General features: G+C 51.2%; 2 protein-coding genes across 3 annotated transcripts in view; one reads left to right on the top strand and one right to left on the bottom strand.

The window, feature by feature from the left end:
* LOC133361624 (zinc finger protein 664-like) overlaps positions 1–15,072 on the bottom strand; it is a 346,361-nt gene that overhangs the window by 108,025 nt on the left and 223,264 nt on the right. The gene's annotated exons all lie outside the window — the stretch shown is intronic.
* Positions 1–15,072, top strand: part of LOC133361596 (oocyte zinc finger protein XlCOF6-like) — a 61,968-nt gene that overhangs the window by 21,253 nt on the left and 25,643 nt on the right. The window contains exon 2 of one of the 2 annotated variants that reach the window (XM_061580533.1): positions 5,777–6,857. In XM_061580533.1, the coding sequence (XP_061436517.1) occupies positions 5,787–6,857 (1,071 nt within the window). In that variant the 5' untranslated portion in view covers positions 5,777–5,786. Of the gene's footprint in view, positions 1–5,776; positions 6,858–7,369; positions 8,155–15,072 lie in introns of those variants that run through there. The other variant, XM_061580532.1, reaches the window with a different exon arrangement.

Raw genomic sequence — 15,072 nt, 5'->3', positions numbered from 1 at the left:
CGTGGCTTACTTCTTGTCTCCATTGCCACCTCTGACGCCAAATGTAACGGGTTCTGGAGACACTTGTAGATGTAACTTCTTTATTACAATACAACACTCCAACAGTCCTGATACTCTGTTACAACCTAGGTACACAGCCTAGCTACGCAGCCTAGATACTCTAGATACTCTACTCTGGCTACGCTCGCCCTCACAAGGTCGTAGCGTCGGGAGTTCCAGAGTCCCAGCGCTGGCTCTCACAGCATCCCAGGGTCTTCAGATGGCTGGTCGTGGGTCTTGCGTCTTGAGTTACAACTGGGCCCCGATCGTCCAGGGAGCTCTCCTTTTATGCCTGGTCCGACGAGGGGTGGGGCCGTGTGCGCCACCAGACATCCCACAGAGCACACACAGCCCCCCCCCCCCCCCCCCCCCCGTTGGCGGCGCCAAAAAGGCTTAAGCGCCTGGGAACCCAACGCCTGGCGCCCAAAGGCTTAAAAGCGTCTGGACCCCCTGGGAACCCAGTGCCTGGCGCCCAGAGGCTTACGCGTCTGGACCCACCTGGGAACCCAGAGCCTACAGCAGCCCCTCCCTTCTTATGTCACTACAGTAGTATCCACTGACTATAGTAGTAATGTAGTGACATAAGAAGGGAGGGGCTGCTGGGGGCTCTGGCTCCCTGGGCGGGCCAGGTGCTTAATCCCCTTGGCGCCAGGCGTGGGTTCTCAGGCGGGTCAGACGCTTAAGCCTCTTGGCGCCGCCAACGGGGGGGGGGGGGGGGGGGGCTGTGTGTGCTCTGTGGGATGTCTGGTGGCGCACACGGCCCCACCCCTCGTTGGACTAGGCATAAAAGGAGAGCTCCCTGGACGATCAGGGCCCAGTTGTAACTCAAGACCCACGACCAGCCATCTGAAGACCCTGGGACGCTGTGAGAGCCAGTGATGGGACTCTGGAACTCCCGACTCTACGACCTTGTGAGGGCGAGTTCCAGAGCGTAGCCAGAGTAGTGTATCTAGGCTGTGTACCTAGGCTGTAACAGAGTATCAGGACTGTTGGAGAGTTGGACTGTTGGAGTGTTGTATTGTAATAAATAAGTTACCTCTACAAGTGTCTCCGGAACCCGTTACAGTAACTACTAACTCTATAGCAGTATCTACTCACTCTATAGTAGTATCTACTGACTCTAGTAGCTACTGACCGTAGTAGTATTTATTGACCGTATAGTAGTATCTACTGACTGTGGCAGTATTTACTGACCGTAGTGGTATATACTGACTGTTTTAGTATCTACCAACTCTATATCTACAAACTCGATAGCAGTATCTACTATCATGCCAGCAGTGCATACCGACTTTGGTGGTACCTGCTTTCACGACAGCAGTGCACACTGACTGTGACCAGGACAGTAATATTTTGAGGAAGCATTAATACTGAGCAGATGAAGATGGCCAGGCATGGTTCTGGACACACCAACACCATTTTACCATGCCAGTGTGTGACAGTGTCAAGTTTGTATTTGCAGTAATGTGTATTAACTATTGAACATGTAGGTTAAATCAAAAGAATAGTTTATTTTAGTTTTCCTCTGGGACTTTTTATAAGAATGGAAACAGGAAAATATCTCAGCACATATGCAGCTGAAGTTAGATCTGTTCATCCGAGCATTCAAGCAAATCTGAGCCTGGCTTCACACCTCGAATTTTTGATTGAACATTAATTAATGCATTTCTGCATAATACAAATAGTATTATTTTCAACACCCTTTGCTATGTTAGCTGAAATTTTCTTAAATATTCCTTTCGTAGCTATACAGCCAATATTGTGTACTTGGAGTTTTGGGTAAACATTCATTTTGAAGATACTAGGGCATCCAGGCATATTTATGACCATTGGCCCTCTCCTTATGTGCCTAACAGCCCGTATAATGAATTGGGGAATCTTTTTCACTATATCATGAATATATGAATAAGTATAGATGTGTAAGTCATGTGTGACTGTGTCCGGCAAAACAACCCCCTTTACTCCCTTTGGAGGTGCCAGACGGGCAACGCTGTCGTGGGCAGTTCTGTTGGGGGGGGGGGGCAATTCCGATTGGCCTTTCCCTCATGGCGTTTGTGACCACCACAGCGGCCAAAAGGGGCATCTGCACAGGTGCGAGGGGCTAGTAACCCCTCCACCTTCAATTAATTATTGCTAAACCACGACGGAAAATTTTAATTAATAAGCTTGTGCCGCAGGCCCCGGGGGGACAGGCGTCTATGACGTCTCCTGGCCAAACTCCATTTGGCGGAACCAGGAGACTGAATCCTTACCTTCGGGGCTCCTCCAGAAACAACAAAAAACCACTACTTGTGGCCACGTGGAATGTTAGAATGCTCACTGCGGAGGAGAGGCTGCCACTCCTCTGTCAGGAGCTGGACCGGTACCGCCTGGATCTCTGTGGTATTCAGGAGGTCCGGTGGACCGGCTCTGGCTCCTGCCACCATGAGGGGTTGACAGTCCTCTTCTCGGGGCAGGAGACTGCCAAACAACAGGGAGTGGCTCTTCTTCTGAACAAAATAATCAAGGGGGCATGGGAGCATGGCGGTGAGGTGTGGGAAGGTGAAAGCCCCAGACTACTTTGGGCTCACCTTCCCATCAACCAGAGGCGAGGAGTGGTGGTTGTGGTTACTTATGCCCCCACTGAAGACGGAACATCTGTGGAGGGATGCAGGCAAGGCCGATGGGTCAGAAGCCTTCTATGGCCTCCTGTCACAGGTGCTAGCTAAAGTGGCCCCTCGGGATAGAGTCATCTTGTTGGGTGACTTCAATGCCCGAGTTGGTCATGTTGCTGGTACCTGGTCTGGAGTGATTGTAAGGCATGGGCCAGATGAGCTCAATAACAATGGCATGAGGCTGCTTGATTTTTGTGCAGCCCATGGGCTTGTAATTACCAACACACTGTTCCGGCATTGGCGCATCCACACAACATCATGGATGCATGGCGGGTCCAAGCAAGAACATCTGCTGGACTACATAGTGACGGAACAGCGGGTGCGGGCCCATGTCCTTAACACCAGGACCTACCGTGGAGCTGATCTGCCCACCGACCATTGACTTGTCATCTATAAGATGCGCCTGCCATGCTTCCACTCCAGTGGTGGGTGTACCCTCAGGGCCCCATTCAAACCCTTAGTGGCATGGTCTCAGCTAGCTGATGAAAGTTGCAAGCGAGAATGTAATCATTGCTTGCGGCTGGGGTTGGCATCGTCCCCTACTCCTCCTGATGTCGAGGGGTAATGGGCAAGGTTTAGGACTGTGGCTCATGCAGCTGCAATGGCTGCTTTGGGTACACGGTCCAGACCTCCCCAGAGACCCTGGCTGACAAAGGAGGTGTTCAAGCTGGCTGAGAAAAAGCGACAAGCCCATTCTCATTGGCTACAGCATCCCACGTCAGAGAATGAGGAGGCTTACCGCAACCTTCGCTCGGAGGTTCGGAGAGCCGTGAGGCGCTGCAAGGATGGGTGGTGGTCGCGGGTTGCTGAGGAGATTGAGTCGGCCTCAATGGCCCGCAATCACAAATCGCTCTTTAATTCCATCAAAAAGTAACCTGCAGCGCCACACCTATTACCATCATTAGGGGAAAGAACCTCTAGGAACAGGTTTGCAGATTTGCAGATTTGCTGAGCATTTATGTGAGGTCCTGGGGGAAGGGACATCCCTCAGCCTGGATAACAACATGGGACAAAGTGGGGATGACACTGCCGATGCTGCGGTGCCTCAAATATTGGAAGAAGTCACCCCCTGAGAGTGGCTGGCTGAGTTGCCATCTGTTGAGGAAGTACTGAAGGCGATCTGAGAACAGGAAAGGCACCGGGCAGAGATGATCTCCCAAGCGAAATGCTGAGGGAAGGTGGCATTTGGGCACGGACTGCCCTACATGACATCATAACAACAGTCTGTTCCACTGGATGGGTTCCACAGGACTGGAAGGATGCCCTGGTGGTCCCTCTCTTTAAGAAGGGGGACCGCACACACTGTAATAACTACAGGGGCATCTCACTCCTCAGTGTGCCAGGAAAGGTCCTGGCAAGGATTATTCAACATCACTTTGCTAGGCATGCTGAGGAGAGGCTTGCGGAGCCCCAAAGCGGTTTCAGGAAAGGGCGGTCCTGCACAGATGCCATATTTTCTGTCCCTCTGCTACAGCAGATGTGTAGGGAATTCCAACAAGACCTACATCTCTGCTTTATTGACCTGGTAAAGGCCTATGATACCATCAGTAGGCCTGGGCTCTGTAGTTCTTCATGCTTTCGGAGTCCCTGACCCTCTGCTCACGATCATTAAGGACCTTCATGATGGTGAGCGGGCCGGGGTAAAACTACGTGGCCAGGAGTCGGAACCATTCCCTGTACACCTTGGGGTGCGACAGGGATGTCTTCTGGCTCCCACAATATTTAACATCTATTTCTACCACGTAGTTCGTGAAGCCTTCAATAGCTGTACCGGAGGAATTTCCATCTGGTACAGATACAATGGGAGACTGATCGATGTCCGGGTGCAGTCAAGGGATTGCTCCCTATTGCTCAACCATGTTAGCTATGCCGATGATCTAGTAATTGCTGCTCACTCAGAGGAGGAGTTGGAGGTGCTGCTGCTGAACCTGGAGCATTCCACTAAGAGGTGGGGCCTCACCATCAGCACCACCAAAACTAAGCACCTTCCTGGGTATTTTGTATCATCGGACACTCCACCCCAACAACTCCCAATTGGTGATAGGGCAGTTGTGGAGAGTGGAGAGTTTCCCATACCTGGGCAGTGTGCTCATGACTGGCTCCGGTTTAACAGCAGAGGTTTCACTCCGAATCAGTTGAGCGGCATTATCTTTTCATCGGTTGCATAACGCTGTGTGGAAGCTACCTGGTCTATCGCTCTGCACGAAGCTTCAGGTCTTCTTGGCCACGGTCATTGCGAAATGTGGACCCCCTAATGGAACATCTTCACTGATCATAAACATTTAGGCTGGCCTGCCTACGACCCATCCTGGGTTTAACTAGGTTGGATTCTGTGAAGAGCTCACAAATCGGTTAGCTCCTCCGGCAGTCAAGGCTGCGTTGGCTGGGCCATGTAACCCACATGCCAAGTCACCGCATGCCTAAACAGCTTTTTTTCGGCCGTATCAAAGGGGCGAAACGTGCGCGGCATGGGCTAGAGAAGAGATGGAGTGATGTGGTACAGGAGGATGTGGAGCTGAGTGGACTTGCCGATGACTGGTTCCATGGGTGTCAAGATCGGCCTCTGTGGAGGAGGCTCGTGAATTTTTCTTTAATATTCCTTTCATAGCTAGACAGCCGAAATTGTGTGCTTGGAGTTTTGGGTAAACATTCATTTTGAAGATACTAAAGCATCCAGGCATATGTATGACCATTGGCCCTCTCATTGTGTGCCTTAACAGCCCGCGTTATGAATTGGGGAATTATTTTCACTATATCATGAATATACGAATAAGTATAGATGTCTCTTCTTGGTTCTTTCGGTAAAGTCACGTAGAAGGGAAGTAATAAAATAATAAAAATAAAACATAATAAAATAAAATAATTCTCACGACGTTTCGGTTACTTCCCTTCTACGTGACTTTACCGAAAGAACCAAGAAGATGGATCCCTGCAGTCACGAAAGCTTTAAATCGAAAAGTATAGATGTGTAAGTAATATGTGACTGTGTATATATGTGCATTCCTGTGTGCCTTGATACTGACGTAGATGGTGTGGATATGTTTTTCGGACTGCAGCTCACGCTTCCTCTGACGCTTCCTCTGCAGAATTCGTCTGATGGACCAAAGGCACTCAGCGCAGCTCGATACAAGAAGGAAACAATGCGACCAGTATGCAAACAGCACGGATCGTACTGGAAACTTTACACGGCACCAGAGAACTCGCATAGGAGAGAAACCCTTCAAGTGCACTGTGTGTGAGAAGGCATTTGCATGGTCATCAGTTCTTCAGAGCCACCAGAGAACACACACGGGAGAGAAACCCTTCAAGTGCAGTGTGTGTGAGAAGGCATTTGCAAAGTCATCAGTTCTTCAGAGACACCAGAGAACACACACAGGAGAGAAACCCTTCAAGTGCACTATGTGTGAGAGGGCATTTACAGAGTCATCACATCTTAAAATACACCAGACAACACACACAGGAGAGAAACCCTTCAAGTGCACTGTGTGCGGGAAGGCGTTTACACGGTCATCACATCTTAAAAAACACCAGAGAACGCACACAGGAGAGAAACCCTTTAAGTGCAATATGTGTGAGAAGGCATTTGCACAGTCATCAAATCTTCAGAGCCACCAGAGAACACACACAGGAGAAAAACCTTTCAAGTGCACTGTGTGTGGGAGTGCATTTGCACGGTCATCAATTCTTCACGACCACGAGAGAACACACACGGAAGAGAAACCTTTCAAGTGCAGTTTGTGTGGGAAGGTATTTTCAGGTTCATCTCCTCTTGTACGACACCAGAGAACACACACAGGAGAGAAACCCTTCAGGTGCCTTTTGTGCGATAAAGCGTTTGCAAAGTCATCAGATCTTCAAAAACACCAAAGAACACACACAGGAGAGAAACCCTTCAAGTGCAGTGTGTGTGAGAGGGCATTTGCACAGTCATCAAATCTTAAAAAACACCAGAGAACACACACAGAAGAGAAACCTTTCAAGTGCACTGTGTGTGAGAAGGCATTTGCACAGTCATCAGTTCTTCAGAGCCACCAGAGAACACACACAGGAGAGAAACCCTTCAAGTGCAGTGTGTGTGGGAAGGCATTTTCAGGTTCATCTGCTTTTAAATATCACAAGAGAACACACACGGGAGCTAACCCCTTCAAGTGCACTCTGTGTGGGAAGGCATTTGCACTGTCATCACATCTTCAAAGACACCAGAGAACACACAGGCATCAGAAGATCCCCAAGGAGCGGAGTCTGAAATTGGCTTGTGAAAGTCAAAGTGCTGCAATGAGCCCATCCCTCCTGAAAAAAGAACCAGAAGTGAATTCCAGCTTGGACGCTATTAAATGTATCAAGGTGAATTTTGAAGAGGCAAAGGTGAAATGTGAAGAAGTGATTGTGGAAAGCAAAGAAGTGAAGGTTAAATGTGAAGGAGTGATGGTGAAGAGTGAAGAAGTGAAGGTCAAATGTGAAGAAGTGATGGTGAATAGCGAAGAAGTAACGATAAAATGTGAATATGAAGATTCAACTCCAAAATTGGACCTTCACGTCGATGGAGGCAACGTGAAGCAGGAGAGGAATTCTTACTGTGAGGCAGAGCAAGGCAACTCCCAGCAGTTTGTGGAAGTGGAGGTGTGGGTGGACTTCTTAGACAATACAAAGTCAAATGGAGACCTGGTAGATATGTAAGCTTGAGACAATGAAGCTCCAATAGATTCACCTTTGTCACAGGCCTTTAATGAAAATAACATGAAGTTGAACACTCAATTCCTAGGTTCATCCTGCAGAGTAAGAGCAGCCAGTATTTGCAGACCTGTGGGTTGGGTAGATCTCTAACCAGGAGCCAGAACCAATAAGCTCCGAAGCATTGTCTATGTTATGCTATGTTATAATAATATTAGCATTCATATGGTGCTTGCTTAATCGCCTCAGCAACTCGAAGTTTTGTATCATCTCACACAAACACTCGAAGAGCATGTTGTATATATGCATTTTCCAAAATTTTGTATTAAGAGTGATTTTGACTATTTTTCTGTAATAATTTTGATCGTGATGTAGCGCTTGGGCACGGAAAGGTTGAGTCACCCCCCCTGCCTCCTGGCTTGCCACACAAATTAACAGCTGGAGGATAATTACTCACATGCCTGCTTGGGAAGTCATATAATGTAATAAAAAATGGCAAACCCAAGGGGGGGCTAATGAAATTATGTGGGAAATCCCCAGTTGACTTCAAGAGAAGGCCGCCATGAGGGAAAAAACCTATAATAAAAAAACACAAGACGGAAACAGCAGGGTTCACGAACCTCCCCGGGACAGCGAAATCCACCCAAGGGCAGTTAATCATTACGAGCTGACTGGGGTTATTAAAATACACCAGTAAAGTTCGAAGCTTAGCTATATCTTTAACCTCATTATATCAAAATATAACTTGTGAATAAGAAGCACGGATCCCTGGCGATACAGACAGGGAACAAAGGTGAGATCGGGGCTCTATGGCAAGTCGCGGTGCACCACACACTCGGCCTCATTCTTACCTCACCCATCTCATCCTCGTGTTGATCCGTGTCCGGTCGTTCGCCCTTGTCGGATCGTGGCACGTGATGGGTCGGTTGTGTTGGGTAAAGGCTGGCCGCTCTGGACGGCCCAGTGGTCTCAGTTGGCCAGCTGTGTTGTTGCCGTGGCAGCGGGATCATCGGCAGTCATCGGAACAATACAGGGGGTGGAAGTGCGGGTGCTCATCGATACGGGGTTATCCGCCACCATTATTTATGAATATATATTTTTAATATCTTGCCACGGGGTTGTCGTTCCTTGTGCCCCATTACCGTTCCTTACTTTGCCGCTAATAGGGGTTTGTTAGGCATTATAGACCAGATATCGGCAGATGTGTCCATTGCTGATATTAAATTGGAAGGGCCTGTGCTTGTTTCCGCCTCCCTGGTCGTGCCCTGTCTGCTGGGAATAGACTTTCTCGGTAAAATGCCCCTGAAGATTTTGACAGATCAGGGATGTTTGGAATTGCCCTCGGGCCCGTCACATTGCGTTCTTGTCTTTCCTCGCCCGACTGTCCAAGCGCTAGCTACCATCACGGTTACGATTCCTCCCGGTGCGCAAATACTTGTGCCCCTGCGGCTGCAGAAGCCGCTCAACTGGGAGGCCACCGTGGGAGGGGTCGTGTTGGGACCCTCTAACAGAGAGGTCTGGGGGATGATGCTCGTGGGAGCTCCGACGCTGGTCTCGTGGGACCAGCAGCCGTTCATTCAGATGCTAAATGTTGGGCCGGACGCGTCAGTTATACAGGTGGGCACGGTGCTCACCCACGCATCGGCCGCGAAGGTAGATGGTAATGTAATGGGGGGTGTAGGGGTCGTGCCGAACACGGACCAAGGGCTAATTGGCAAGGACAGCTGGGCAGATGCCCTCTGCTCCGAAAACTTGTCCAGCGCCCAGAGGTCCGCGCTGCACATGCTGTTGCTCGAGTTTTGGGACATTTTCAGCAGGGGTCAATTTGACATTGGTCGCACGGCCCTCCTGCGCCACCATATTGACACAGATGACTGCCCCCATTCGGCAAAACCCTTACCGCTTGAGTCCTGCTGAAAAGGAACATGTGCGCCAGGCGGTCAACGATATGTTGGCCGCCGACATTTCCCTATCCACGAGCCCATAGGGTGCTCCGATTATGCTCGTGAAGAAGCACAACGGGAGTTTACGCTTTTGCGTGGACTTCCGCAAGCTTAACAAAGTATCTGTGGCGGACGCGTACACCCTGCCACGTATGGATGATTTGCTGGACGCGCTGGCAGGGGCACGATTTTTTTCGATGCTCAACCTGCTTTTGGGATTCTGGAAACTGCCCTTGGATGATTGTTCAAAGCCTAAGACTGCTTTTCGTACGCCGCAAGGTTTATTTGAGTTTAACTGGCTTCCAATGGGCCTCCACTCAGCCCCGGCGACGTTCCAGAGGCTCATGGAGTTGGTCCTGGCAGGACTCCAATGGGACTCCTGCCTGATATACTGTACGTGTTTAGCCGCACATTTGATGAGCACTTAGTCCGGCTAAGCGCTGTTTTTCTTAAAATGCGAGTGGCTAGCCTCAACTTTAAACCTCAGAAATGCCACCTGTTGCAGACGTCTGTACCTTGGGCACATAGTCAGCGAGTCGGGTATTGCGACAGATCTTGATAAAACTGCGTGCATGCATGCGCACATGGCCAACCCCCAAGTTGGTGGGTGAGGTGCGTACCTTTATCGGATTTGCCATCCTACTACCGCCGCTTTGTGCCCGGGTTCGCCACCATTGCCAAACCCCTCCACACCCTGACTACAAAGGGCCAGAAATTTTGATAGGGAGCAGAGGAAGAGGCAGCATTTGTTGCGCTCTGCGATGGGCTGGTAGACGCTCCTCTCCTCAGATACCCAGATTTTTCATTACCATTCGTCCTGGACACTGAGGCTAGCAACACAGGCATTGGCGCAGTGTTGTCCCAGGTGGTCAATGGGGTGGAGAGGGTTGTGGCCTATGGCAGCAGAATGCTGTCCCCGGTTAAGCAACGCTACTGCGTGACGCGTCAGGAACTGCTTGCCATAGTCTTCATACAGCAGTACCGGCCCTATCTGTATGGCAGGCGATTTGAGGTGCGTTCCGATCACGTCGCCCTCCAGTATGCTTTATGTGTTGAGCAACCATCCGGCCAGCTCTCCCACTGGTCGGAAATCCTGCAGGACTACTCATTCCGGGTGTCTTACCATAAGGGTGCGCGGCACACTAATGCGGACGCGCTTTCGCGGCTTCCCACGGGCGACGAATGTGCGTGCTTCTCGGGTTCGGGCTGATGCAGATTGACTACCGTGCCTGTGCCTCCCCCGGTTGTCGCATCGGCAGGGACCTCCACCCCTGATAATCACGGCAATTCCGTCGCATGCGATGCTCCCCTTGGGTTGAGCCACGACGAATGGGGGCGCCTCCAGGCGGAGTACGCCTCCCTATTGAAATTGCGGCGCCGCGTCAGTGATCCGGGCGATGTGTCGAGCCAACGCAGGGTAGCTCCTGTCATTTTCAAGGAAGGTCTTTTAATGTGTTGGGTCGGTGGCTTGCGTCGCTACAGTATCGTGGTACCCACAAGCCTCAGGGGTAGACTAATTTTGACCATCCACGAGCGGCTGATGCACCTGGGAGTTCACAAAAACCTGGCTACCCTTAAGCTTGATATTTTTTGGCCTGGAATGGTGGGAAACGTCAAGAACATCCTGAAGAGTTGTGTGCAATGTGCTAGCTGCAAACTGCCATCTGCTAAACGCTGTCCGCCCTTGAAATCTATTAAAGTTTCCCGTATCAACAAGCTTGTCGCACTCGATATACTTGGACCTTTCCCCGTCACAGGCCAAGGTAATAAATATTTGCTGGTGGGTGTGGAGTATTTCTCCCGTTGGCCTGTGGCTTGACCGCTCCCCAATCAATCGGCCGCCACATCACCGAGGCATTTTTGCACGGATACGTGCTGGATAAGGGGGCCCCGGAGCGCCTCTTTCCTGACCAAGGGAAACATTTTTCATCAAAATTATTGCAAGAGGTGTGCGAACTTTTGGGCACGAAGAAGGTCCGCAAGTTGCCCTATCATCCCCAGATGGAAGGGATGGTGGAGCGACTTAACAGGACTCTAACCTCTATGTGGAGTGAGCAGGTCGATGCGTCCCAGAAAGACTGGGACCTGCACATTCCAGGGGTACTTGCAGCCTATAGAATGGCTCCGCACGTTTCCACAGGCGACTCGCCATTCTTTCTAATGTAAGGGAGAGAACCAAACCCCCCCCCGCCCCCTCTCCTATTGACATCCAGCTAAATACGCTTTTAGGAAGCCGAGGATACCATCTCAGAACCCATGCATGTCACCCTTTAACGGGTTTCGGAAGCACGTGAGGCTTCGAAATAAAAGTCCGCTTCACAGCAATCGGCCAATGAATGTCTAAGGGGCCTTCGCGTGCCGGGTAAACAGTGGGCCCCGGGGAACAGGGCTTGGCTGCACTGCCCTCAAATGCCCGTGGGCACATCCCCCAAGTTGTACAGACCCTGGCGGGGGCCGGTTGAGGTGATACGGGCCAATCGGCCACAATGTGTTAAGATCCGGTTCGGCCATCGGAATTGGTTTGTCCATCCATCCCGCCCTCAAGCCTTTTGTCACTCCCCTGTCACATCCCTTCATCTCCGATCCATGAGGGCCGAGTGTCAGGTGTGCCGGGCGAGCTGGGGGGGGGGGGGGGGGGGGGGCGCCTGTTGAGGTTGTTCCTCAGGGTGGTTCTGCAGTCCCGCCCACAGGACCGGAGTGCGTGACACCCTCGACGCCGTCGGCTGCTACTCCTCCGGATGCTCTACTGGATGCGGAGCGGCTGTTGGCCAGCCATTTTCCGCCGACGCCGTTATCTCCTATGGAGGGACGGGTGTGTCGGCAGGGCAGAGGAACTGAGGCAAGGGTCACGGAAGACCCCATCTGAAAGCCCCTGGAACCTGCTAGTGGGTTCGAGAAGGGTGGCGTGGCCAGGGTAGAGCCAGGCCACGCTGGGTGCATAAAAGCAGCTGAGAGTGGGAGCTCAGGGCTGTCGGTTTTGGAAGGGGACACGTCTCGTCGTTGCTGTCATCTTCGCCGCTTCATCAATGCCGTCTTCACTAGATATTGCGTGGCCAGATCGTTGTTGGCTGTCTCGGTCAGTGCCATCGGTGTTACATGGTCAGGGTTGTGTTTATGCTAGGTTAGACGACTAGGGAGTGTGATGGTGAACCTGTGAAGGTGTTAATCAAGGTGCTCTCTTATAAACCTTGTCTCCCACTACGATGACACGACAACTGGTGTTAGAAGTGGGGTGAAGTGTCATCGGAGGATGGGAAAGGCGAAACATTCATCCCTCCGCCAGCCCCGGGACCCCAGTTACAAAGCCCATTGGCGGAGAAAGAGCAGCTGCGGATTGGCGGGAGAGCGGCGGCGAATTGGCGAGAGAGGAGCCCGATCCTCCACGGTCACGCGCCGAGCACTTGGCATGGCCGAGGACTACCGTGCTGAGAGGAGCGTGGGGGAGCGTGGGAGGCACGCCACAGCCAGTGGAGCGGAAAGGAGTCACGAGGGTGGTGGTCCCCGTCGGTGCGGGAGCGTGGAGGAGCCTTTGGCCGGAGACCGCACATGTGGTGGGCGCCATTTTGCCCGTGGAGGGCTTGGCATGGCTGGTGGGTGCTATTTTGCTTAGAGCGCGGGATAGCGCTGGAGGGGCAGCGGAGTCAATGGCGCTGCAAGGGGCAATTTTTGGCCTACCATGCGACGCCCACATGATATTTCTCCAGCGGAAGCGAGGGGAGGCCAAGACACCCTTCCCTTTCCAGGAGGCTCTGCTGGTGCTGGGGTGCCAGATGGGTGAGACGGAGCTCGACTTCTTGGCGGCGGAAAGGATAGCGCTGGAGGGGCAGCGGAGTCAATGGCACTGCAAGGGGCAATTTTTGGCCGACCATGCGACGCCCACATGAGATTTCTCCAGCAGAAGCGAGGGGAGGCCAAGACACCCTTCCCTTTCCAGGAGGCTCTGCTGGTGCTGGGGTGCCAGATGGGTGAGACGGAGCTCGACTTCTTGGCGGCGGAAAGGCTGCTGGCGCGGGAATCGGGGATCGCCCTGCTCTTCGCCGAAGGCTTGGGGGATCACGTCCTTGAAGGTGGCCCAGGAAATTCAGGGCCATGAGGCCTGTCAGCATTGGTCCAAAGTGGAGGCTTGGCCATGGTGGGAGGAGGACATTGTGGCTGTGGTGTGTGGCCTGGGGACGCACGGGAGAAGGCCCCAACGGGTGGGTTGGCAATCGGGGCAGCCCCCTCCGCCCTGGGGATATTGTCTTTTCTGAGACCAAGGTGCTCTGCAAACCTTCTGGCTACCATCAAAGGTTTGTGCATGAAGCCATCCAGATATACAAACATAGACATAACTTCAACCGTGATGATGGGTACAAATTGAGCAATCATTGGAAAGATGTTATTAACCATATAAAAAAGATTTAACTAGGCATATTTGTACCATCTTATTTGACAGGTACTAGTGTCTATTTTACCGAGTTGCTGACATCCCCAGCGTTTAACAGTGCTGCAATTTTTTGGTTTTGGAAGCCAACATCGGCTGTAATTCTTCCGGAGGTGTTTAACAGGTACCTTCCCCTTCTACCCTCCCAGTCCCTGACTGCCATATTTAGATAAGCTCCTCCCCCCTCCCCTTAATCTTTCTCATATATAAAAGTCTCCGCGCGCTCGCGCTTGCGGGGGATTTGGCTCTCAGATGGTGGGCTTTAGGTAGAAATTTTTTTGACAGGCAGCACACCCTAAGCCCCGCGGTGGGAATAGGCTATTCCGTTTTCCCATCCGTAAACTTTAAAGTAGTTTAACGCATTTGTGCCATTTCTATTATTCATTATTTACTTATTGCGAGACATCGACCGTACCAACTCACGACAATTGCGTGGGGGGGGCGGACCCTGCCAAGTCATGCGCGTTCACTCCAGCTCACGGAAGACATTTTATGCGTTTAACAAGGAATAAATATACACATCACGCTGCCGATTTCTCTTCACAGTGTGATGTCTTCCCCCCCACCACAATATGTGTAGTTGCTGCTATAAAGCCCTCACATTAATTTAATATTATGACAACGCTTACATCGTATTATTCTGCCTCGGGCGGGGGGATGGTGGGGGGGATAGCGGCTCAGCGCACAGCCTGGCAACGTCTCACCTCCGGCTTGCCAATCTAGGCGAGGCCGCAGGCTCTGCACGGGACGATGCGTCACCACGCCAATGTAAAGTACAATTTTCTTGCATCTTTCGCTAAGAACTGAGGTTTATTGTTTACTATTATTAAACAAATAACTTTATAAATATTACGATGATAATGTTTGTGTGCAGAAACTACATGTGTGTCCCTAAAGTCGGTGTCTGTGTGTGTGAGTCCATATGTATTTGTGTGCGTGTAAGTCGATGGGTTTCAATGTGTGTGGCTCCATGTCTGTGTGTGAGTCCATGTGTGTGTCTGTCTTTTTCAAACGGACAACGCCCCATGTGTGTGTGTGTATGTACAAGTGTTTGTGTGTGTGTGTCAGTCCATTTGTGTGCATATCAGTTGCTGTGTGTGCGTTAGTCCACGTGTGTGTAAGTCCATACGTGTTTCACTCGATGTGTGTGTGTCTAAGTGAATGCGTGTGTGTGTGTGAGTCGATATGTGTTTATGGCTCCATCTGAGTGTGTAAGTCAATGTGCGTTTGTGTGTCTATGTGTGTCAGTCGATGTGTGTGTGTTAATCTACATGTGTGTATCTAAAGTAGATGTCTGTGTGTCACAGTACATATGTCTATGTGTGTGTAGGGCAATGTGTGTGTC

This window comes from Lethenteron reissneri, unplaced genomic scaffold (assembly GCF_015708825.2).
Source record: "Lethenteron reissneri isolate LAM-NWPU_2019-01 unplaced genomic scaffold, ASM1570882v1 scaffold_115, whole genome shotgun sequence".
In the NCBI taxonomy this organism is placed as follows: Eukaryota; Metazoa; Chordata; class Hyperoartia; order Petromyzontiformes; family Petromyzontidae; genus Lethenteron; species Lethenteron reissneri.
Note: the sequence above shows the minus strand (reverse complement) of the source record. Positions and strands in the feature narration are given on the sequence as shown.